General features: G+C 37.5%; 1 protein-coding gene across 3 annotated transcripts in view; it reads right to left on the reverse strand.

Annotated features, from left to right (window-relative positions):
- PLA2G4A (phospholipase A2 group IVA) overlaps positions 1-23,771 on the reverse strand; it is a 147,296-nt gene that overhangs the window by 63,080 nt on the left and 60,445 nt on the right. For all 3 annotated transcript variants that reach the window (XM_039460258.2, XM_074389828.1, XM_074389827.1), the window contains 4 exons: positions 20,168-20,316; positions 19,108-19,221; positions 9,538-9,575; positions 5,813-5,954 (listed from right to left, as the gene is read on the reverse strand). In XM_039460258.2, coding sequence (XP_039316192.1) covers positions 5,813-5,954; positions 9,538-9,575; positions 19,108-19,221; positions 20,168-20,316 — 443 coding nt within the window. The remainder of the gene's footprint in view (positions 1-5,812; positions 5,955-9,537; positions 9,576-19,107; positions 19,222-20,167; positions 20,317-23,771) is intronic.

A 23,771-nucleotide genomic window follows, 5' to 3' on the forward strand; every position in this document is an offset into this window, starting at 1 on the left:
ATCTGAAGCTCAGAAGAGAGGTTCTAAGTTGTTGATCTAAATGTGAAAGTCCTTAGCACACAGATGTTGGGTGACATCATAAGCCAGAGAGAAATTGCTTTTTTTTTTTTCTTTTTATTGCATTTTAGGTTTTGGGGTACATGTGAAGAACATGCAAGATTGTTGCATAGGTACACACGTGGCAGTGTGGTTTGCTGCCTTCCTTCCCCTCGCCTGTATCTGTCATTTCTTCCCATGCTATCTCTTCCCACCTCCCCACCCCGCCGTCCCTCCCCCATTTCCCCCCAACAGACCCCAGTGTGTGATGCTCCCCTCCCTGTGTCCATGTGTTCTCATTGTTCAACACCCACCTATGAGTGAGAACATGCGGTGTTTGATTTTCTGCTCTTCTGTCAGTTTGCTGAGAATGATGGTTTCCAGGTTCATCCATGTCCCTACAAAGGACACGAACTCATCCTTTTTGATGGCTGCATAATATTCCATGGTGTATATGTACCACATTTTCCCTATCCAGTCTATCATCGTTGGGCATTTAGGTTGGTTCCAGGTCTTTGCTATTGTAAACAGTGCTGCAGTGAACATTCGTGTGCACGTGTCCTTGTAGTAGAAGGATTTATAATCCTTTGGATATATACCCAGTAATGGGATTGCTGGGTCAAATGGGATTTCTAATTTTAGGTCACTGAGGAATCACCACACTGTCTTCCACAATGGTTGAACTAATTTACAGTCCCACAAACAGTGTAAAAGTGTTCCTATTTCTCCACATCCTCTCCAGCATCTGTTGTCTCCAGATTTTTTAATGATCGCCATTCTAACTGGCGGGAGATGGTATCTCAATGTGGTTTTGATTTGAAATTGCTTTTTCGTCATTGTTGTTGTTTGAGACAAGGTCTCACTTTGTCGCCCAGGCTGGAGCACAGTGATGCTAATTTGGCTCACTGCAGCCTCTACTTCACAGGTTTAAGCGATCCTCCTGCCTCAGCCTTCCACATAGCTGGGACCACAGGTGTGTACCACCATGCCTAATTTTTTTGTATTTTTTGTAGAGATGGGTTTTCGCCATGTTGGCCAGGCTGGTCTTGATCCTCCTGCTTCGGCCTCCCAAAATGCTGAGATTACAGGTGAGAGCCACCACACCCTGCTGAGAATCCTAGATTTAAATCCCAATTGGCTGGAAAAATGTATGTCTCACACAGCATGGTAGGATGCACCTGTAATCCCAGCACTTTGGGAGGTTGAGGCAGGAGGATCACTTAAACCTGGGAAGTTGAGGCTGCAATGAGCCAAGATGGTGCCACTGCACTCCATCCTGGGTGACAAAGTGAAACCCTATCTCGAAAAAAAAAAAAAAAATGGAGTGAGGATAAAGAGGACTTAGAACTATGACTTGAGGAACGGCTATATTTAAGGAATGCTCAGATGAAGAACAGCTGGTACACAACACCAAAAAGGCATGATGAAGGCCACGAAAATGTCGTACGCGAAGGGCAGACAATGTTTCAAGGCGCAAGGAGGCGTGTCATTTGCCGCTGCAAGGTTAGGTAAGATAGGGCGAGAACAAGATCCCGTGTGTTTATTAACACTCCTGATCAAAGGAGGCAGAGAATGAGCTTGTACAGGAAATTCTGGAGATGTTTGTGAAGGTAAGGGGAGGAAACAGAGCAGAAGGGAGGAGAGAATACAGAATCCAAGAAATGGTTTTTGTTCTTGTTTTCTTTTTATATTGGAGTTTAGAACATGTTTCAATTTTTATAGGAAATATCCACACAGAGGTGGATGCTGACAATATGGGTTGAGAGTGACCTGGGAAAATCTGAATCGTAGTGACATTGGGGTTCTCAAGAGGAGCTTAGGATCCAGATCTGATGGGCGTCTGCATTTAGAAGGAAAGGGGAATCGTTTCTCCATTGAACTGGGAGGGAAGTTACAGGACAGGCATTGGTTATGGAGTATGTCAATTCCATAGCAAGAAATGAAGCATTTGTCATCTCCTTTTCATTTCTCTTCAATTAAGAGACAGGACTATCTGTCTCGAGGAGAACAGGAAGTATCCGGCTGATAGCAGTAAAAAAAATAATTGTTGCAAATAAGTGGAAAGCGCTTAGGCCGGGAACCTCTGAGATTGCAAGGCACGATTTCCCAAATAAAGTTGACAATCTTGACTTAAAAGAAATATGAATTTCCTAATTGTTCTTCTAGCAAGCTCACACCTCAAGGCATGGCCAACAGTCTTCAACTCTGAAACACATTTCTATCATCTCTACTGCAGAGAGAGTGAGTCACCCTCTTGCAATTATCCTGTCCCTCAGTTCACACCTCTTTATTAAGAACTTAACACATCACGTCCTTGGTTTTGTCTGCTTAAATATCATTCTTCCAAACAAGGCTTTAAAAATCACTAAGGAAAGTAAGTCCTCAGGGCTACCCATCTCAGCTTTATTCTTTTCTAGCACCTAGCACAGTACCTCAATAAATAACCAGTATTAGAAATGAAATGAATTTGTAGTATAGTTTTTCTGTCTTGAGGGTATACCAATACTAAATAAGGACGGAGACAAAAAGAAAAACGTTGTAGAATTGCTACTGAAAAGTTATCTAAATTAAAAGAAATACGCACACACTAAAAGCTTCAGAGAAGCTAGACATTTCTGAATAATGTATAGAGAAAGCAGTTTTTTCAAGAACTAATTAGCCTGACAAGATAACCACACATTCTTTTTCAAGAACTAATTAGCCTGACAAGATAACCACACATTCTAAGAGGGATCTATTACAGTGACAAGCAAGATACGGGATTTGGCCAGGCGTGGTGGCATGTGCTTGTCATCTCAGCACTTTGGCAGGCAGGGTGGGAGAACGGCTTGAGCCCAAGAGTTTGAGACCAATCTGGGCAATATAGCAAGACCTCACCTCTAGGAAAAACAAAACAAAACAAACAAACAAACAAACTATATATATATATATATATATATATATATATATATATATATATATACACACACACACACACACACAAAACTATCTGGGTGTAGCAGCATCACCCATAGTCCTGGCTACTTAGGAGGCTAGGACTTTGATGCTGCAGTGGGCTATGACTGCACCACCGCACTCCCACCTGGGCAACAAAGCAAGACCCTTTCTCTAAAACAAAACAAAACAAATCAAAACAAAACAAAACAGTAGATGCAGGATTGAAGAGAAGTCTCTCTCTAAAACACAAACTTAAATGAAGGTTTCACTTCTCTCCTTAGTTTCCTTTATGCGAAAATTCCCCTTAAACAGCATCTTAACTTAGAGTCTGCTCCCATTACAACGCAAGCCACTCTAGCATTAGTAGGCTGGCTTCTGAACCCTAGGCACGCCTAAAACATATTTGGAAATCTTCAACCACATGTGGGACAGGAGTGGTCATTTCACTCCCTTACTCAGAATGTATGTCTTATTTCCAGCTGCATTCTGCCTTTAATGTGCAATAATCTTGAATTCCTATAAGAATTCAAGAAATTATTTATGAAATTATTTTAGGAAAAATTTAATGAAATTAATTCCTACAAGAAATAATTCAAGAGTGTACAACACTATGCATATATGTTTACTGATGTATTTAATTAAAATATTATTTTTATGAAAATAAAGTATATTCACTTGATGTATTCAATTAACAGAAAAGCTCAAATAAAAAAATAAGTAAAAAATTTACCTGATATGCCACTAACCAGAAACTTCATTATCATTTGATGAGCGTCACTGCAGCAATTAATCTTTGTAGGTTTCAGATAGAAAGATGGAGAGAGAGAGAGAGAGAGAGAGAGAGAGAGAGAGAGAGAGGGGCAGATAAGTAGATTAGATAGGTGAATGATAGATACGTAGAAGAAATGAATGAATGGATAGGTAGCCAAAAGTAGATTATAAGATATATGATGGAGTACAAATCATGTTAAATTTTACTGGAATTTAAGGAAAGAAAAAGAAAAGTACAATTGAAGGATAATAGTTTCAATATTTGTTTCTAATATATGTGTATTCTAATATTTCTCCATAATTAGGATTATAAATCATTTCTTCATCTTAATGATTTCTATAATCCTAATTATGGAGATATATATAATATGGAGGATGATAGAAAACATTAAGATGAAGAAATGACTTATAATCCTAATTATGGAGAAATATTGAAATACACATATATTATAAATAAATATTGAAAGTACAATAATAATTTGGTCAATTTTTGATATCATTTAACTCTACTACAAAATATAAAGAATTTGGAACATTTTCTTTTTTCTCCCACCATGTTTGCCTACATTTGTTAATTGCATTATTATTAACAAGATTTACGGCATTTTCTTCTTGTTCTAGAATGGTAATTTCCAGTTTAATTTTAGCCTACATTTAAATTAAGTAAGTTTAATCCTTTTATTACTGAGACTAAACTTTTCCTATTGATAAAATAAACACCATTTTAGGCATATAGAACTATGCCTTTGAAAAATACATATATATAAATAAGTAAATAAAATGTGGTACATCTACACAATGGAATATTTAGTATTAAAATAAAATTCACTATCCAAGCCATGAAAAGACATGGAGGAAACTTAAATTCATATTACTAAGTGAAAGAAGCCTATCTGGAAAGGCTACATACTGTATGGTTCCAACTATATGACGTTAGGCAAACTGACAAAAGGCAAAGCAATGGAGACAGTAAAAGTAAAAGTATCAGCGGGCCAAGGGTGGGGAGGAGAGATGAATAGGTGGAGCACAGAGGATGTCGAGGACAGTGAACTACTGTGTATGATACTACGATGGTAGATGCGTGTCATTACACATTTGTCCAAACCCCACAGAATGCACACCACCAACAGTGAGCCCTAAGGTAAACTGTGGTCTTGGGTGTGATAATGATGTGTCAGTGTGGGTTCATTGATTGTAACAAATGTACCACTCTGGTGTGAGATGTTGAGAGTTACGCAGTATAATCGTTAATTTTATTTATCAGCCTGACCAGACTAAAGGATACTCGAATCGCTAGAAAAGCATTCTTCCTGGGGGTGCTCATGAGGGTGTTCTCCAAAGAGATTAATATGTGAATCAGCACACTGAGTAAAGACCCACCCTCGCCAGTGGGTGCACGTCATTCCATCCTTGAAGGGCTGGAGGGGAACAAAAGGTGGAAGGCGGGCAAGTCTCTCTCTGTCCTGGAGCTGAGACCTCCCTTTTCTCCTGCCTTTAGACACTGTTGTTCCTAGTTCTCCTACCTTCAGACTCCAAGATGTCCACCTCTTGCTCCGACTGCCCAGTCTGCCTGGGAGTTACTCCACTGCTGCACCTTAGTCTCAGACTAAATTGCACCACTGGCTTTCCTGGTTCTTCAGCTTGCAGATGACACATTGTGGAACTACCTGGCCTCCACAACCATGTGAGCCAAGCTTCATAATAGATCTCCTATCTACTGTGTATATCTTTTGGTTCTGTTTCTCTGAAGAAGCTGAATAAACTTGGGAGGTTGTGCAGGGAGAGGAGTATATTGGAACTCTCTGTGCTTGCTGCTCAGTTTCGTTGTGAACTTAACACTGCTCTAAAACATAAAAATAAAAACTATAGCTGATAAATATTACCAAATAGGGCATCATTTGCGATTATCTTCCTCAAAGAGTTTTCATTTACAAATCATTACCTTACCTTAAAAGACTAAAGGAATAATGCTCAATCTCAAAATTGCCTTATTTGGGTAAAATTCTTGGAGAAATTGTCCAAGCTAAATTATTATCAAAGTATAACATGTGAAAAGTTTCCAACTCACATCACGTGCAGAATGCAATCCTTCACTATTCTTTGGACCCAACAGTTTCTTCATGCTTTCTCTTATGTGTTCTTTCCTCTGTTGTCTGAAAGTCTTCTCCTGATCACACAGAGCCATACTAAATCGTAGGTCTGGGCATGAGCTGTAATACCAAACAGATAAAGTCATGAGTGAGTGCTCCCAGTAGCCTGGTTTTCCATCCAGCCAGCTCCCCAAGTCCCTCTGAGCTACACTGATGTATGCTGACTGCTTCCCTCAAGCCATTTCCTAAGAAGGGACCTAAAATAAGAGTATAAACTCATGCCTGTCTTAAAGCAGCATTTTCCACAGCATGTTTTCAGAGAAAAAGGAGTTTTCAATTTTTTAGATAAAATAAACAAGCAAACAAACAGCCCCTGATAAGTCGAATATTATAGAAAAAGACTGGGAAGTGCTTCAGTAAAGAATCCCGTTTATGTTTGTTTGGCACAGGATCTCCCAAACCCACTTGACCAAGAATTCCTTCCCACATCCTTCCACCCTTCACTCTTCCACCATCATACTTGCTAACATCCCAAAGAGCCTGCATTCTGAGGAACATACTTGCCTTGTCTGATGGATGCCCCCCTCTGACAAAGAAAGGAACTTCTAACTGCAGAACTTGAGATCACCAAATGAGTTTACAACTAGAGGACTTTAGAATCCTTAAATTATATGTACTTTTCCTTGTTAATAAAGGCAACAGCAATTTCTCTACACTATGCCAGAAACCACATTACGTATTACATATGAATCATCGCAAGAACAATGGGAGTAATCACTACACATTATTATACAATCTATTATTATATATTGCAGATTTATCAATTAGAAAACTGATGCTCTGAGAGGTTAGGAACACATAGCACCCATGTGATGTACTTTCACCACGCAACAAGACATATCTTAGTACTGAAGTCTAAATACCAACTACTGAATTTAAAAATACTTTAAAATATAGATCAGTCTATTTTGGAATACGAATAAATTCAAAATACAGAAGTCAAGATTTATCACCAACAAAGTATTTGTCTCTTTACCATTCATAAAAATCCTTACCTTAATTGTAAATCAATTTTAAATCTCATTTATGTTAGTTCAATATATTTCTTCCTTGTAAAATATAGAATGAGACTGCTAAGCCTCTGAGCTATTTTCTTTATGATCATATCTGACTCTTACAAATAATAATTAGAACTTCCCAAAGGACAAATATAGCTACCTCACAAAAGAGAAAGTACAATAAATAACAAAAAAACGTAATTTCACTAGTGAATTTAAATGATACTGTTATTAAAATATTTTAAATACTTATTTTTTAGTGCTAGAAAGCTAAAATAACACTAACATTCTCATACATACATTTTGGGAATATAAGTTTGTTAAAAAGTAATATTCAAATTAGGCCTATTAGCAATATGGCATATTGAATAATAATTGGAATATGCATTCCTTTTGACCTAATAATTCTATTTCTGGATAGCTACTTTAAGGAAAGTAACCAAAAATTTTTAAAGATAATTTAAAGAAATGGTTGTTGAACTGTATATAAAAGTATTGGGTTATAAAATTACTAAATCTGATTTTAGAAATTATGTAACAAGGGGGAATACAGTAAGATAGTGAGTTAACATTTTTTAAGTCCAGTCTTTTTCTGTTACTATTCTTTATAATAACATATAAGGTTAGGTATCTGCTAACCACTATAAGAAATTAAAATTTTGCCTGTATAGTTTCTTATATGAAACCCACTCAATTTTATTTCCTTTTCTGCTTCTTAAAGGTAACCACTATTTAAATTTAATCTTTATCATTCTAATATATTTGTTTATAATTTTACAATGTATACTTATGTCCCTAAATAACAAAGTCATTTTGCAGGTTTCCAGTTTTGTTATAAACGCTATCAGTGCAAATTATTTTTTCCAATGAGCACTTTGTTTTTTGAGAATCATCTGTGCTTATATTAATAGAAGTAATTCAAACATTTTTACCATTGTGTAGTATTTTCATTATATTAGTATACTATAATCTATTTATCCATAAACACTGAAATAATTTCCAATGTTTTGTAAACTATTAAAAGCAGTACCATTATTAGCATGTGGTATGCATGTGTGAAAGTATCCTATTATATATATACTCTTTAGAAAGAATATCTCATTTAATCACAGCAGATATGCTTAGAAAGTATTCTTTTCTTATTTCATCAGTGAGTAAAAAAGTGACTAGAAATCTATCAATGATTAACATAATTAACAAGTAGTAGATTTAAATCTAGGTCTTATTGTTCTGGAAGCCATGTTCTTTGGAATATACTGTGCTGTTATATATAATTTTTAAAAAATGATCCTGATTTAAAAATAATTTTGAACAGTATAATGACCTAGATGTTTTAAAGATATCAGCTTTTAAAATCTAGATGAAAATTCAAAAAATTCTGAGTAATTTTATAAATGCAGTAATGGAATTATGGTTAATTTACTTCTTTTATGCATTATATTTAACTTTCTAATTAATTCTTTCTTGATTTTCTCATTTTTTAACAGAAGGTATTATGTGGAAAATTTTTCTTTGAATAAATTGAATTTTTCCTTGAAAACAATTTCTATTACAGAGCTGACATAAATTAACATATAGAAAGAGAAGTTTTTAATATTATAAAAATATGGTTCTAATTACTGCAGTGAAGACTATTTCCCATTAAACAAAAGTATTACTTCCATAGTCAGTCAAATAAAAAATGTTTCTAATCTTATGCCAAAATATACCACTTTTAAGCAAGAATGAACTTAATACAAAATATACAGCACAATAACTTGGACTATCCTTTGATATTTGCTGACATATATTAATAGGCTGTGGAAATAAATGCCAATCATTTACTAAGTCAAATCAACATGTTCCAGGGATCAAAACAGGACGAATAAATTCCTAAACCCAATGTACCCATTATCATACATTTGGCAAATCACCAGATGTGAAAATGTTAAGTTAATTTTTGTGGCATTTGTGTAAAATATGTATTAGTAACTTTGGTCAAATCAAGTTCAACAGGGAAGTTCAAAGAGATGCAGAAAGGTTAAGGGAACTCATTATTACATCAGAGATCACTTAGATCAAAGCAGACCTGCCTCCCCTAAAATTCACCACTTGAAAATAAGTACATGATTTCTTAATATTCATTTTTGGAGGCCACTTTGAAAGAGCAGCATGATTCATGGAACTTAATTAGTAGTGGTCCTGCTGGGTTACTGTGAACAAAATCAGTCTCAATTTTCAGTTTTCCCTCTATAAATAGGATTATAGTTTCCTGTTTATGTTCACTTCTATGTTTTTGAATAGCTGCCTCAATCAACAATAGAAGATGCACTTAAAAAACTCCATTCATTTCTATGGGGATAGATATATGACTAGAGAGAGGACTCTTCCGAAAAGCACTTTTTCGGACATTATTATATGACCAGCAAACTATTGGAAAAATAAGCAAAGCATATTAAAATAAAAGAATAATGAATGTAAGAATATGTTTGTAAAAATTCTGTAGCTATCAACAGATAACTAACAAAAAACAAGGTAAATGTAATGCACTTTTATATGTTCAAAGCTGTCAGAATTGTATATATATAAAGTATATCCTTTAACAGTTCAAATAAATTAGTGCATCACTCACAGTATTTGTCATCCAATTAAATAAATGCACTTACCAAACTTCAAGAGACATTTCTAGAATCATTTCAGTGACCTAAAAAAAGATATATTAATCAGATTAGATCATAAAGTAGATGTGTGTTTTATACAATAGAAACAAACTCAAAATAATTTTTTTTTTTTCTTTCTGAGACGGAGTTTCGCTCTTGTTACCCAGGCTGGAGTGCAATGGCGCGATCTCGGCTCATCACAACCTCCGCCTCCTGGGTTCAGGCAATTCTCCTGCCTCAGCCTCCTGAGTAGCTGGGATTACAGGCAAGCGCCACCATGCCCAGCTAATTTTTTGTATTTTTAGTAGAGACGGGGTTTCACCATGTTGACCAGGATGGTCTCGATCTCTTGACCTCGTGATCCACCTGCCTCGGCCTCCCAAAGTGCTGGCATTACAGGCTTGAGCCACCGCGCCTGGCCCGAAATAAATTTTGAGTGCCAGATTATTTTTAACCTTAAAAAACAAAACCTTCAAAATAAAAGTAACGCAGCTCCACGAAGACCCTAAACTACTGGTGCATATCAGTAAACCAACTTTTTTTTAAAAAAATAAGTCTACTTAGCCATTTTAGCAAACATAAGAATTATCCCTGCCTGGTTGTTTTCCTCCCTCAGTAAAATAAAGTCGTTCACAATTACTATTTATAAAACATACAAAGTGCCTGAGACATAAAAGCTACTGGGATGTTGTGTCTATTGCTTAGGAGCTGCCTCAGGCCACAAAAGCAGAAGCTGTAATGGACCAGAGGTTAGAGACAACCTGGGTGGAAGTTTACACATGTGTATTTGGGACAGGTGCAGGCTGCAGTAAGCTGGAAATAAAACACCCATTCATGGCAGTCAGTAGGACCTAGGGTCTAGCCAACTGTGGTTAGCTCGGGAAACATCTACTAACAAGATCCGGAGCCTCTGGGTTTTATTTATTTCAACACTATTTGAGCCTATTAAATATATTAAAGGCCTGTATCCTGCCAGAGAGAAAATTTTGGTCTAAAAGAAAAGAAAATGACTAATATCTACTTAAAATACTAAGAGTTGTCTTTCCAGAGACTGTAAATCTGTTGTACAGAAAGGCCTTTTCAGTATTATCCCTGGCATTAACTATGAAAAATGTAACTGTAGATTGTCATGAGAACCAAATGAGAAAATGCTTTGAAAGTTGCTATACAACTATAGCCATGTTATTTTTATTGTATCAACTGATATAACAAGAACATAGATAGAACTAACTTGTTCAATAACTTCAAGTAGAACAGAACTATGATATACCTCTTGAAATGTAAAAAGGAAATGTTTAGAATCAATGTAAAATGCTATAGGTTATTAGATTTACCCTCTTGCGTTTCCAGGAATGGAAAAAAAAAGTAGAAGCAGGTTTCTAACAGGTTAAAATAAGTTCATAGGTGATTGATTCTCAGTGCTGAATTTTATGAGTAAGCAAACGGTACTGAAATCATCCCTACAAAAATTTCTCTTTCACTAAACTGTAAGCTCTGTCTTATATAGGTTCCTATTACTAGTTCATCGTATAGTATTTGGCACACAACAGATAATACCTATTTGTGAAATTACTGTTCGTGTGTGCTTGTCAGAAGGAGCACACTAGACAACCGTTTCTTGTCAAATAGCTGATTATTATTGGAGGCAAATCATGGGATGGTTGACCCAGACAGCAGTTCCTCTATATAGAATTCTATGAATCTTCATTCATCAAAGAAGCATATACATATATTCAAAGTTAATAAAATAATTGAGAATCCCAGGACAAATGACGTAATGCGTGCCCAGATGAATGTAATGTCAAAGGGTGGTTGGCTACCAAACAGGATTGCAGTTGCTGTCCATTCTATCAATGGAAGCACTGCTCAGCTCACACCCCAGAACATTAAGTCTATTTCCCACTTCAAAATGTTAACCGGAGTATAGCAAAGAGGGCTTGGAAAACATTTTATATTGAATAAGGTTACTGTGGATATTTAGAAGGAAACAAGATGGGTAAAGTATGGTCTGTTTTTTTTTCCAAGAAATATATAAAAACTGCCCTTACAATGATACTAGATTTAATATTTTTATCTCCAGAAGGTAAAGCCATCATGATTGGATGGAAATAACATGAACCATATTACAACTCCATGTAGAGTTTTTTCATAAATGGAAAGATTCAAGGCCTCTTTAATTGGGCCACCTCATGACAGAAGGTGTTCAAGAAGACAGTGGCTTCCCAGCTGGCAGGTCTCTAGGCAATTTGTAAATTACATATCCAAAGCTTGGCCAGGTGTGGTGGCTCACACCTGTAATCCCAGCAGGCTGGGAGGCCAAGGCAGGGGGATCACCTGAGGTCAGGAGTTCAAGACCAGCCTGACCACCATGATGAAATCCCATCTCTACTAAAAATACAAAAATTAGCCAGGCATGGTGGCACACACCTGTAATCCCAGCTACTAGGGAGACTGGGGCAGAAGAATCACTTGAACATGGGAGGTGGAGGTTGCAATGAGCCAGGAAAACGCCGCTGCACTCCAGCCTTGGCCACAAGAACGAAAACTGTGTTTCAAAAATAAACAAACAAAAAAATTGTGTGTATATATGTGTGTGTGTCTGTGTGTGTGTGTGTGTGTGTGTGTATCTCCAGTGCTTGAATATATCCAACGCCTGTTTGTTCTGACAGCTCCACGAATAAAAGGAAATCACCCATGCTACATTCCATAGTCAAACTTGTCTTCTCCATTAGCACGTGCTTTCTGCATCTACCAACATTCCTTGGCTAAGACATTCATGATCCTGGATGGACTCACAAGACTCTTTAAACAAAGGCAGGATAACAGAAGAGAAAGCACAGGGTTTTTCTGCCGCTTTGAATGTTACAGGCTGTGCTGCAAGGTTCTTGTCACACGGATTAGGATCCTCACTTCCACATTGCCCAAGTGGGTCACCCACAACCAGGAGGAAATTTAAAACCCTTTCATTTGGTGCACTATGTTCAGACATGCTATGCATGATAAGCTAGACGTTAACAATCTCTCTACACCTTTTACCTAGAACATGTCATTCAGATAAAAACATGTACTTCCTGTGAAGCATTAAACAACTACTGTAAACGTCTTCCCACACACTGCAGAAAGCATCTCTGCATCACAGGCTTCCGCCCTGCCAGTAGTATCAGGGCACTTAGAAAGAAGAGTGACCACCTCTTCCAGGCTCTCCCCAGCACCCTCATACCTAGATTAGAACTAATTAGAACTCCACCTTTGTTTAGGAAGAAGTAGGCTGTGTCCCTTATGTATTCTTGTGAAAAGCAGCAATGTCATCTTGGAATTCCCCAGTGGAAAGCAATTTTAGATGTTTACAATGGGATATTTTCAGTTAGAGGAGAATGGGGAGAAATGGAGGGAACAAACTATAAAAACTAAAAGCCATTTCAGCCTTTAAAATGATTTTTAAAGGATCCAATCCACTAATTATCTTGAAAACTTTCCAGAGTCATTTTGAAATAATAAAGCTTAAAGCAACAAGCATAGTGCCTGACAATAAGGAAGCCCTTTCAAATAGCAGTCCCCAACCCTTTCGGCATCGGGGACTGGTTTTGTGGAAGACAATTTTAACCCGGACCAGGGTGGCGGGTTGGGGGCGAGGGGTTTCGTGATTCAAGCGCATTACATTTACTATGCACTTTATTTACATTATTATTACATTGTAACATATAATGAAATAATCATACAACTCACCGTAACGTAGAACCAGTGGAAGCCCTGAGCTTGTTTTCCTGCAACTAGACCTTCCATCTGGCATTAGATTCTCATAAGGAGTATGCAACCTAGATCCTTCACACGTGCAGATCAAGTAGGGTGAGCCATTGTAAATACAGAGGAAGCTCTGCTCCTTCGCCCACCACTCACCTCCTGCTGTGCAGCCGATCTCCTAACTTGCTGTAGGCTGGAACCAGGGGTTGAGGACCCCTGCTTTAAAATGATTATTATAAAAAAAAGATGCACAGAGCAAAATAATCTCAAATTTGAGAACCTATCCTATTAGTAAAAAGTTCTTCAAATATGCTATGGTTTCTCTCATATATTCTAATATTTACGTCATTTGCTTTCAATAAAACGTTATTTTGAATTCTGATCCCTGGAGTTCATTTACTCTTTTTTTTTTTCTAGGTAGAAACGAACAGCACCTAATCATCATATTGATTCAATTATTATTCACACGTTTCAAGAGAATTACAAAATATTTTCGGCCCTGTCCGTATTTACTTGACCTGTGCGGGATAATAAATAAAGTCATTTTTTAAAGGGTCATTTTTAGTTAGAATCATGTTTCCGTATACTGTATCTCGATCCTGTGAAGAAGGAGCAGCATGTGGCTCTGACGAGGAGACGATCCAAGCACAAAGCAGAAATGACAACCCTGTCAATACATGCAAACGCACACCTAATACATTCTGCATGCTTAGAGACTGAATGAGACCCTGGTCAAATCACTTCCACCCCTCCGACCATCTCTCCCCCAGTGTCCCCACCACTCTTTCTTTGTGCTCCAGCCACACTCTCCTGCTTGCTGTTACTCATCTTGCCAAGCGAACTGCTTCAGAGCCTTTCTACTTGGAGTGCCTTCTGTCCTCAGATACCCTCAGAGATGCCTTCCTTAGCCACATTTTTGGAACTGCCTTGGTGACTCCTTCACACACGTATACACACTGCCCCATTCTCTGTCCCTAGTTTAGTTAGCACTTGTCATTATCATCATCTAGCAGGAGTATCTTTTACTTATTTACCTTGCTTTTCATCTGTCTTGCTACGTAGAATGTAAGCTCCATGAGGGTAGGGGTTCTTGTTCATTTTGTTCCCTGCTGAAATAGGCAGAGCCTAAAGGTGTCTACCACCCGGTGAGGGCTCAATAGTTACTTGGAAAGTGAATAAATTAATGAATCAATAATCTCTCCTTATCTCACTGCACATATTACCTGCACTGTCCATTTATCATCCATAAATATTAAACTCTAGTTAATGATATGCTGAAGTTTGTAGGGGTAAAGTATACTGTTGTCAGCCACTCACTTTTAAATGCACCAGAAAAGTAAACATTTTTGGTAAAATGTTAATTACAGAGTCTAAGTGGCAGTTATATGATGTTCACTGTATAAATGTTTCAACTTTTTATATGCTGAACATTTTTATAGTAAAATTTAAAGAATAACAATGCTTTAGAGAGGTCTTCTCTGACTATATCAACTTTTGTTGCCCACCAACTGTTTTCTATTGCATACCTTTCTTTTCCTCATAGTATTTCTCACTAGCTGATGGTGTGTTGATCATTCTTTTGCTCAACATTGCCTGTTTACTTTCCCTAGTACAATGCAAGCTCCCTGGAGAGTTCCCAGGATGCTGTCTGTCACCTAGAATATCGCTTGGAATATAACAGTTGTTTAATAATAACTTCTTAAGTAAGTAAATCAATGACTAGATGCCTCATGATACTACTTATTATTACCTGTCAGTTGACACATGAAAGTATACTTTCCAAACAAATTCTTAGTTCCTTGAAAACTGTACTTTTGTGCAGTTTTTTTTATGTCTAGCAACATTTTAGGAGCACAATAATGGCTTACATTCTTCTCATATTAATAAATAACACAATATATTGACAAGTCAGTATTTTTAAATTGTATAATACCGTATCAATGATAGATTTTTATTCTTGCAGTATTATCATTTAGCTTCCATATCTGTTGATAGAATGCTTCTCATTCTTCCAAAATGAGAAGAACTGAAAGCTTTTGGGTGAAGAAGGTCAAATGAAAATAAGGTATTCTACTTATAAGTTTCTAAGTGTGAGCTAAACACGGGGTACACAGGAACATAAAGATGGGAAAAATAGACACTGAAGACCCCAAAAGTGGGGAGAGGAGAGGAGCAAGGGTTGGAAAACTACCTACTGGATACTATGTTTACTTCTTGGGCAACAGGATCTTTAGAAGCTCAAACCTCAGTATCATGCAACATACCCATATAACAAACCTGTACATGTACCTCCTGAACCTAACATAAAAAATAAAACAGGCTGGGTGTGGTGGCTACCACTGTAATCCTGAGGCTGAGGCCTCCCAAAGTTTGAGAACAGCCTGGACAGCATGGTGAAACCCTGTCTCTACTAAAAATACAAAAATTAGCCAGGCATGATGGTTTATGTCTGTAATCTCAGCTACTTGGGAGGTTGAGGCACGGGAATGGGTTTGAACCCGGAGGCAGAGGTTGCAGTGAGCTGAGATTGTGTCACTGCACTCCAGCCTGGGCAACAGATCAAGATTCTATCTCAAAAAAATATATAAATAAAAATAAGATGTTTTTGAAAGAAAAGAAGATATTCTTTCTAGATCATAAAATTTTACAAATTAGAAAAGAGCTTAGAAAAAATTCAATCTAAACCTTCATTTTACAGATGAAGAAAGTAAGACTCAGAAAGAGATAATAACAATTCAAACATTCTAGAGAGATATAAATGACAGAGACAAAATGAGGGTCCATTCTCCCAATTCCCAGTTTCGACTCCAAGCAACTAAAGCAGGACCCTGGGAATCTGCCCATCTCCATTTGGAAGCTCCTGTTATTTCTCCAGCTGTCTCCTGGACACAGAAATCACTCTATGTTGACTCAGTATTAACTTTTCAATGATAAAACTATACAAGAGTTTTTGCTAATACTATTTTGCCTTGAAGAATTTGTTCACTCTTCTCCAAATCTACGTGCTCTTTTTCCTCTACCAGATTACCACATCATCTTCAAGGCTTACATCTCTTCTCTCTCATTGCTCCCTCACCGCCTCCTCTCTCTTAAAGCCTCTGTAAACATTGTAGAAAGATCACCAGGAAGACTGGGATTCTGAGCTGAGGACAGAGGCTGGAGAGCTGGGTGGTTGGCACAGGGCACTCCCACGTGATCTGAGGAACAAGCAGCAGACTGTCCCCTCAGCCATCACGCTTCCTTCTCTCCCAACTACCCCTACAGCTCAAAAGATCATCATTCAGATAAAAATACAGAGAAGTTGGAAAACAGAGTAATGAAGAAAAGCTTGCTTGAACAACTATTTTCTCAGGCACACTGAAAAAAAAAAAAAAGAGTTACATAAGCTTCTTTAAATTCAGGAATGTGGAAGGCCTCTCTAGAGCCCTGGGGATTACATATCTAGCCATAGGAAATGACAGAGAAGAGGAAATGAATGTTGTCCACAACATCTTCTCTCATAAGCAGTCTTTGTATCATGGATTAAAGTGAACCAAGTTAAAAAAAAAAAAAATTACTTTGGAAAGTCCGATCCATGCTTCCAAAGTCCTCAACAGACACTTACTGAGAGCCGATGCTAGCGACGTGCAATAGGTAAGGCTCAACAGTGTGCAGCCCTTGACCCCTCTACACTCTCTTCCCTGTGATTCAGCAACATGGACCTGCCAAGCCATGTAGCTTGCTATGCCCCAGCTTGCTTTCTCCTTTCAAGACTCTGGCCTTTTGCAATACGCTCTGCCCAGAATGCTCATAACTTCTTTACTGATGATATCCTGCTGTTTTCTTAAGGTGTAATAACAGCAGCAATGACAAGTAACATTTATATACTGCCTAATATGTGCCAGAAACTGTTCTAAGCCCTGTATGTATAGACGCGTATGTCTATGTGTTTAAAGTATTGATACATTTTAATCGCTTATTTTAATTACTTTATGGTATTAACATATTTTCATCACTTTCAATCACTTATTGAATTATATGCTTAATATTAAGCTAAGTAATACATAATGTATATATTGAACCATAAAATATATCTAATTATAATTAAATATATTTATATATAATATATAGTATATTATATATTATATATACATAAATAAAATTGACTTGTTTAATCATAATGATTCCCTTAAAAGATGTTATTTCCATTTTATAGATGAGTAAACTGAGGCACAGAAGAGTTAAGTGTTATTTTCCCAGAATAAAACAGATGGCAAGGGACAGAGCTGGAATTTAAACACCAAACAGCCTGTCTTTCAATGTCAAGGTGTTAGCCACCGTTCACTGTTCAACTTGTTAAAAATCAGCTACTGCTATGGAGCCATCGCTGGCCTCCTCTCACAACACAATCGTTCTTTATTCTGCCTTCCTATAGCACTCTATACGTGCCTCACTGGTGCTTATCTCACTGTCTGGGGATTTCTTTATATCACACGTAGGTATCTCCTTCTCATTTCAACCCTTACTCACCTCCATCTCGCAGGGAGATAATTGAGGGAAGAACCTCCTGTAACTTACTCTTTATATTCCTTGCACAAAACACAATGACTGGCACACAGCGGATCTTCAATAAATGTTTGTAAAAGGAATGAATGAAATAGCTGTCAAAGGGGTTGACGGAACTGTGGGCAGTGCATCTCCCGGCATAACACAGAAGAAATGCTCTCTGCAGCAGGTGGAAACATCAAGGAGAGCAAGGACCAGAGTATCCTCAAGGTACCTGAGCCATTCTGATGACATGGACTAGTTAAGAAACGCCTTCGGGCTACGCTGGTTTCTAAATAGGTATCCATTCATCCCATAAATGTCATCTATGTTATTAATTCTGTGGGCACGTTTAATCAGTGTTTCAAGCTTCCTGACCTAGAGGATTTTAGCCTACAAGAGGAAAATGAAAAATTGAACAGTATAAATACTTTAGTCCCAATAAATATCATGGGTAATTATCATGGAGACTCAAAGGAGGAAGAGTCATTTGGGATAGTAACAGGAAAGGCAACCTGGAGTAGCTGAGAGTGAAGAGAGAGGTCGTTTTCAGTGAGTGCAGGGACTTGGCACAAACACACTGTCTCTCCCAAGAACAAGAAACTAGTGGTTAACCAGCCTTACACATACAGGCGCACCCATTGCTTACCTTCTTATTATAAACTACTAAGTCAGTTTCTTACACAATTCAAAATCCAATGAGTTTATTCTGTACACGAAATTTTACCTAAGGTTTCATTATTCCAAAATAAACTAGCAAAATTTCCGAAATGCAGCAAACCTAGAAAGTGAAAGATAACCGTAACCTCTGATCATTCCTTCGGGTCTTTTGCTGCCTTGTCCCCACTTACTTGAGGATGCTCTGAGACAGAAGTATTCCTCCAGAGAGATTCATTACTAAACATGTGATTTTGGAAGAGTTTGAATTTCCTAATGTTTTTCATTGCGTTTGTTTACTTCTTCTCTCGCTCTCTCCTACCCCTCTTAGGTTTTTCATCTCTCTTTATCCTCCCAATGTTTTTGCATAAAACCTGCCAGTGGGGTCCAAAGGCGTTGCTGAAACCCAGTGTCATCATTTGGAGCAACACAGGAGATTAAAGTCTTAGTACTGTTTGGTATAATACCCAAACCAAAGTTTACAGATACCAGAATAATTTTAAAAATTAGGACAAGAAATAAAAACAAAATTTTCTCTTGAAAAGCAAACATTCTATAAACAAATACAATTTTCCAAGTGTTAAATCCAACTTTCCAGAATCAATAGATCTTATCTAACATAAGGCTGGAAAATAATTCTGCAGTGTTACTTACTTGGTTGAAAATAAAAGGAACTTCTTTCTTCTCTCCCACCTTCATAGAAGATACAGGAAATGTTGCTGTCCCTAGAGTTTCATCCATGACGTAATTGGCATCCATTAACGTAATCTATAGAGTGAAATGTAGAGCACAAAAATAAAATTTCCCATGGATCTTTGGAAATTACATCGATAATTTCCACCACATTTCAAATAATGAATCTCTCAAATGATTTAAGAGTCATTTGCAGATCTCAGTATTTAATTGGTAAAATACTTTTATTTTTTCCTTTTTTTTTTTTTTTTTTTTTTGAGACAGGGTCTCACTCAACCTTATTCACCAGGCTGGAGTGCAGAGGTGGGATCTCAGTTCACTGCAACCTCCACCTCCCAGACTCAAGCGAATCTCCTGCCTCGGCTTCCTGAGTAGCTGGGATTATGGGCGAGCACCATCACATCCAGCAAATTTTTGTATTTTTAATAGAGACGGGGTCTTACCATGTTGGCCAGGCTGGTCTCAAGCTCCTGACCGCCAGTGATTCGCCTGCATCGGTGCTCTGAAAGTGCTGTGGCATGAACCACAGTGCCCAGCCAATCTTTACCTTCTGAGTACTATGTTTGCTATAATACTTTTTCACATTTTCCTGATTGATTTATTCAATTATCATGTTTTCAAAAATGAAACTTTATCTCTTCTCTACTTTGGAATATAAGAAAGATATTAATGTAGAAAATCAATACAAGTATTTTGGGAAAAAATACTTTTTACTTTTTCAGAAGGCAATTTAAAATATTTATATTCTGTTATACAGTGATTCTCCCCTTTACAGCAGAAAATACATTTTCTCCAAAGCACATGGGAAGGAGAAAAGCCTTTCCAACCCTGCCTAACGCCTGTATGTCCTGACAGATACTCATATTACTTGACAGACACCATTTAGATTCTAGTCTACCAAGCTGCCCAGACTAACTCCAACCATAGCTAACAGGAACAAGAACGCAGTAGAAGAACAAAGTCAAGTGTATCTGTCAGCATGAATGACAACCATCTAACAGTGTCCAAATGGTTCACTTACCTCCAAAACATTTTCCTGATTAGGATCCAAAATAAATTCAAAGGTCTCATTCCACACAGGGTTTACGTCATTATTGAAGTGTCTTGTTCTCTTCCTGCTGTCAGGGGTTGTAGAGATAAAAAGTTCCACATAGGGATCTGGAGTATCAACTACAGAAACACAAACAAGAAGAAGGCAGAAAAGTGATTTATCATTCCTCATATTTTTTATTAATAAATATTGTCAGGTTTTATTCAATGAATCTGTAGTGATATATTTAAACGTCTGAAACAAGATAATATACACATAATGGAAAAACATTACAGGCCAGATACTTTTTAGATACCTCACTGTCCTTCATAATAGTCCTGTGAGAGGGAGCCGTTTATTAAGTGATTATTCAAAATTCCTCCAACCATCTGGAGGACAGGTTCACAACAGTCAACATTTCAGTCAAGCTACTACAGGATGATAACAATCTCACCCAGCTAATGCCAGCATGACCTTCACAGGGACAAGATCACAGATTTAACTCAGAAACAAATACACAGACCTACAGCGAACTCATTTTTCACAATAAACATACACCAGGCGAACTACAGTCTCTTCAATAAATGGTGCTGGGAAAACTGGATCTCCACATGCAGAAGAATGAAGCTAGACTCCTATCTCTTGCCATGTACAACAATCCAATCAAAATGGATTACAATTTAAATCTAAGACCTCAAACTATAAAACTACAACAAGAAAACATTGGAGAAAATCTCCAGGACAATATTCTGGGCAAAAATTTCTTGAGCAATACCACACAGGCACAGGCAACAAAAGCGAAAATGGACAAATGGGATCACATCAAGTTAAAAAGCCTTTTACACAGCAGAGAAAACATCAACAAAGTGAACAGACAACCCACAGGATGGAAGAAAATATGCAAACTACCCATCTGACAAGGGAGTCTGACCAGAATACATAAAGAACTCAAAAAAAAACTCTGTAGAAAAACGTCTAATAACCTAACCCAAAAAATGAGCAAAAGATTTGAATAGATATTTCTCAAAAGAAGACATAAAAATGGCAAACAAGCATAAGAAAAGTGCTCAACATCACCGATCGTCAGAGAAGTGCAAATCAAAATTACAATGAGACCTCATCTCACCCGGTCAAAATGCCTTACGTCCAGGCAGTAGCAAATGCTGGTGAGGATGTGGAGAAAAGGGAACTCTCGTACACTGCTGGTGGGTATGTAAATTAGTACAACCACGATGGAGAATAGTTTGGAGGGTTCTCAAAACCCTAAAAGTAGAGCTACATGTGATCAAGCAATCCCACTGCCGAGTATACACTCAAAAGGAATCAGTACATTGAAGAGATATCGGCACTCCTGTGTTTACTGAAGCACTGTTTACAATAGCTAACATTTAGAAGCAGCCTAAGAGTCCATCAGTAGATGAATGGATAGAGAAAATGTGCTACAGACACACAGTGGAGTGTTACTCAGCCATAAAGAAGAATGAGATCTTGTCATTTGCATGGATAGAATGGGAGTCATTATCTTAAATAAAATAAGCCAGGCACAGAAACACAAATATCACATGTTCTCACTTATTTGTGGGATCAAAGAATCAAAACAATTGAACTCACGGAAAGGGCAGAAGGATGATTATGAGAGGCTGGGAAGGGGAGTGGGGAGTTAGAGGGGAGGTGGGGATGGTTAATGGATACCAAAAAAAAAAAAAATAGAAAAATGAATAAGACTTGCTATTTGATAGCACAACAGGGTGACTATAGTCAATAATAATGTAACTCTTCATTTAAAAGAGTATAATTTGATTATTTGTAACACAAAGGATAAATGCTTCACAGGATGAATACTCTATTCTCCGGGATGGATTATTTTGCACTACATACCTATATCAAAACATGTCATGTGCCCCATACATATACACACCTACTATGTATCCATAACCATTAAAAAGTAAAAAAGAAAAAAGTCAAAAAATACTTTTTTAAAAAAAGATTATATTGTCAATGTTAGAAGAATCATCCTAGTTACTTTATCAGATAAAATAATGAAAGTCATTGTCAGAAGAATATCATTTGTTGTTACAGAGTAGCCTTGTATGGTTGCACAGGTTGTGCACTGAAAAACTTTAAGGGGTGGCACTCACATAAAAAATCAACATGTATATATTATGGCACTACTGAGGTGGAAATGAGTTGTCCTTAGGCTAGGAAGTAACAGTTTCCCCTCCCCTCCCCTCCCCTCCCTTCCCGTTTCCTTTCCTTTTGTTGAGATGGAGTCTCGCTCTGTTGCAACACTGGAGTGCAATGGTGTGATCTTGGCTCACTGCAACCTCCATCTCCTGGGTTCAAGCAATTCTCATGCCTCAGCCTCCTGAGTAGCTGGGATTACAGTCACGCACCAGCAAACCCAGCTAATTTTTGTATTTTTAGTAGAGACAGGCGTTTCACCATGTTGGCCAGGATGGTCTCGATCTCTTGACCTTGTGATCCACCTGCCTCAGATTCCTAAAGTGCTGGGTTTACAGGCATGAGCCACTGCATCCAGTTCACAGAAAGACCCACTTGAATCAGGGTATGACATGTGTGCCCATTGAAATAGAATAAAACAATTGCAAATAAAGAAAATATTTTAATTTCCTTTCATTACGCATACACTTAGCAACAGAGTGAGTGACCCAAACAGTGCAAATATTGATCACTCCTTTTTCAGGATTCCACCGAATCCTTTACAGCACCGGACACACTGTATTTTATGGATGAAATGGTACATCTATCTGTCTTTTCCTACAAGACTATAAACAACTTGAGGGCAAAGATCTTGTCTTCCTCAGCTGTACATCTTCAGAAGCTAACAACAGAAAGCAACTGTCACAATATTTAAGGTCCCCTAACCTAAGGACTTGAACTTTGCTGTTTAACAGGTGCTTCTCCATGTGGCCATTATAATTAATAATAAAAACAACAAATAGCTAAGTAATGACGACAGGGATCTGTAGCAAGCACGTTACACACATTAGTCTCACTTAATTCTCACAACAGCACTGTACCATAAGTACTTTATTTTAGTGTTGAGGCAACAGGAACTGAGAGATGTTAAGCAATCTGTCCAATATCACACAGCTAATAAGTATCAAGTCAAGATCTTGAACCTGGGTCATTTGACCACAACAATCATTCTCTTATTACATAATGTTCCACAGTAACAAAAATTAGATTATAAGATACAGGTTCTATGGAAAGAGGAACTGGAATTAGAGGGAGAGAAAGACAGGATGAGCACGAGAGTGAGGGAGGGAGGGAGAGAGAAGTACAGAGGTCCAAACAAAAAGATCCAAAAAATTGAGAATAAAGGCAAAGCAAAAATAATAGTTTCTGACCTATTGATTGGGTTTCCAAAAAGGATTTTTTTTTTTTTTTTGAGATGGAGTTTCGATCTTGTTACCCAGGCTGGAGTGCAGTGGCACAATCTTGGCTCAGTGCAACCTCCATCTTCCTGGTTCAGGCAATTCTCCTGCCTCAGCCTCCTGAGTAGCTGGGACTACAGGTGTGCACCACCATGCCCAGCTAATTTTTGTATTTTTAGTAGAAACGGGGTTTTACC

The sequence above is a fragment of the Saimiri boliviensis genome, chromosome 19, assembly GCF_048565385.1.
Source record: "Saimiri boliviensis isolate mSaiBol1 chromosome 19, mSaiBol1.pri, whole genome shotgun sequence".
Taxonomy (NCBI): Eukaryota; Metazoa; Chordata; class Mammalia; order Primates; family Cebidae; genus Saimiri; species Saimiri boliviensis.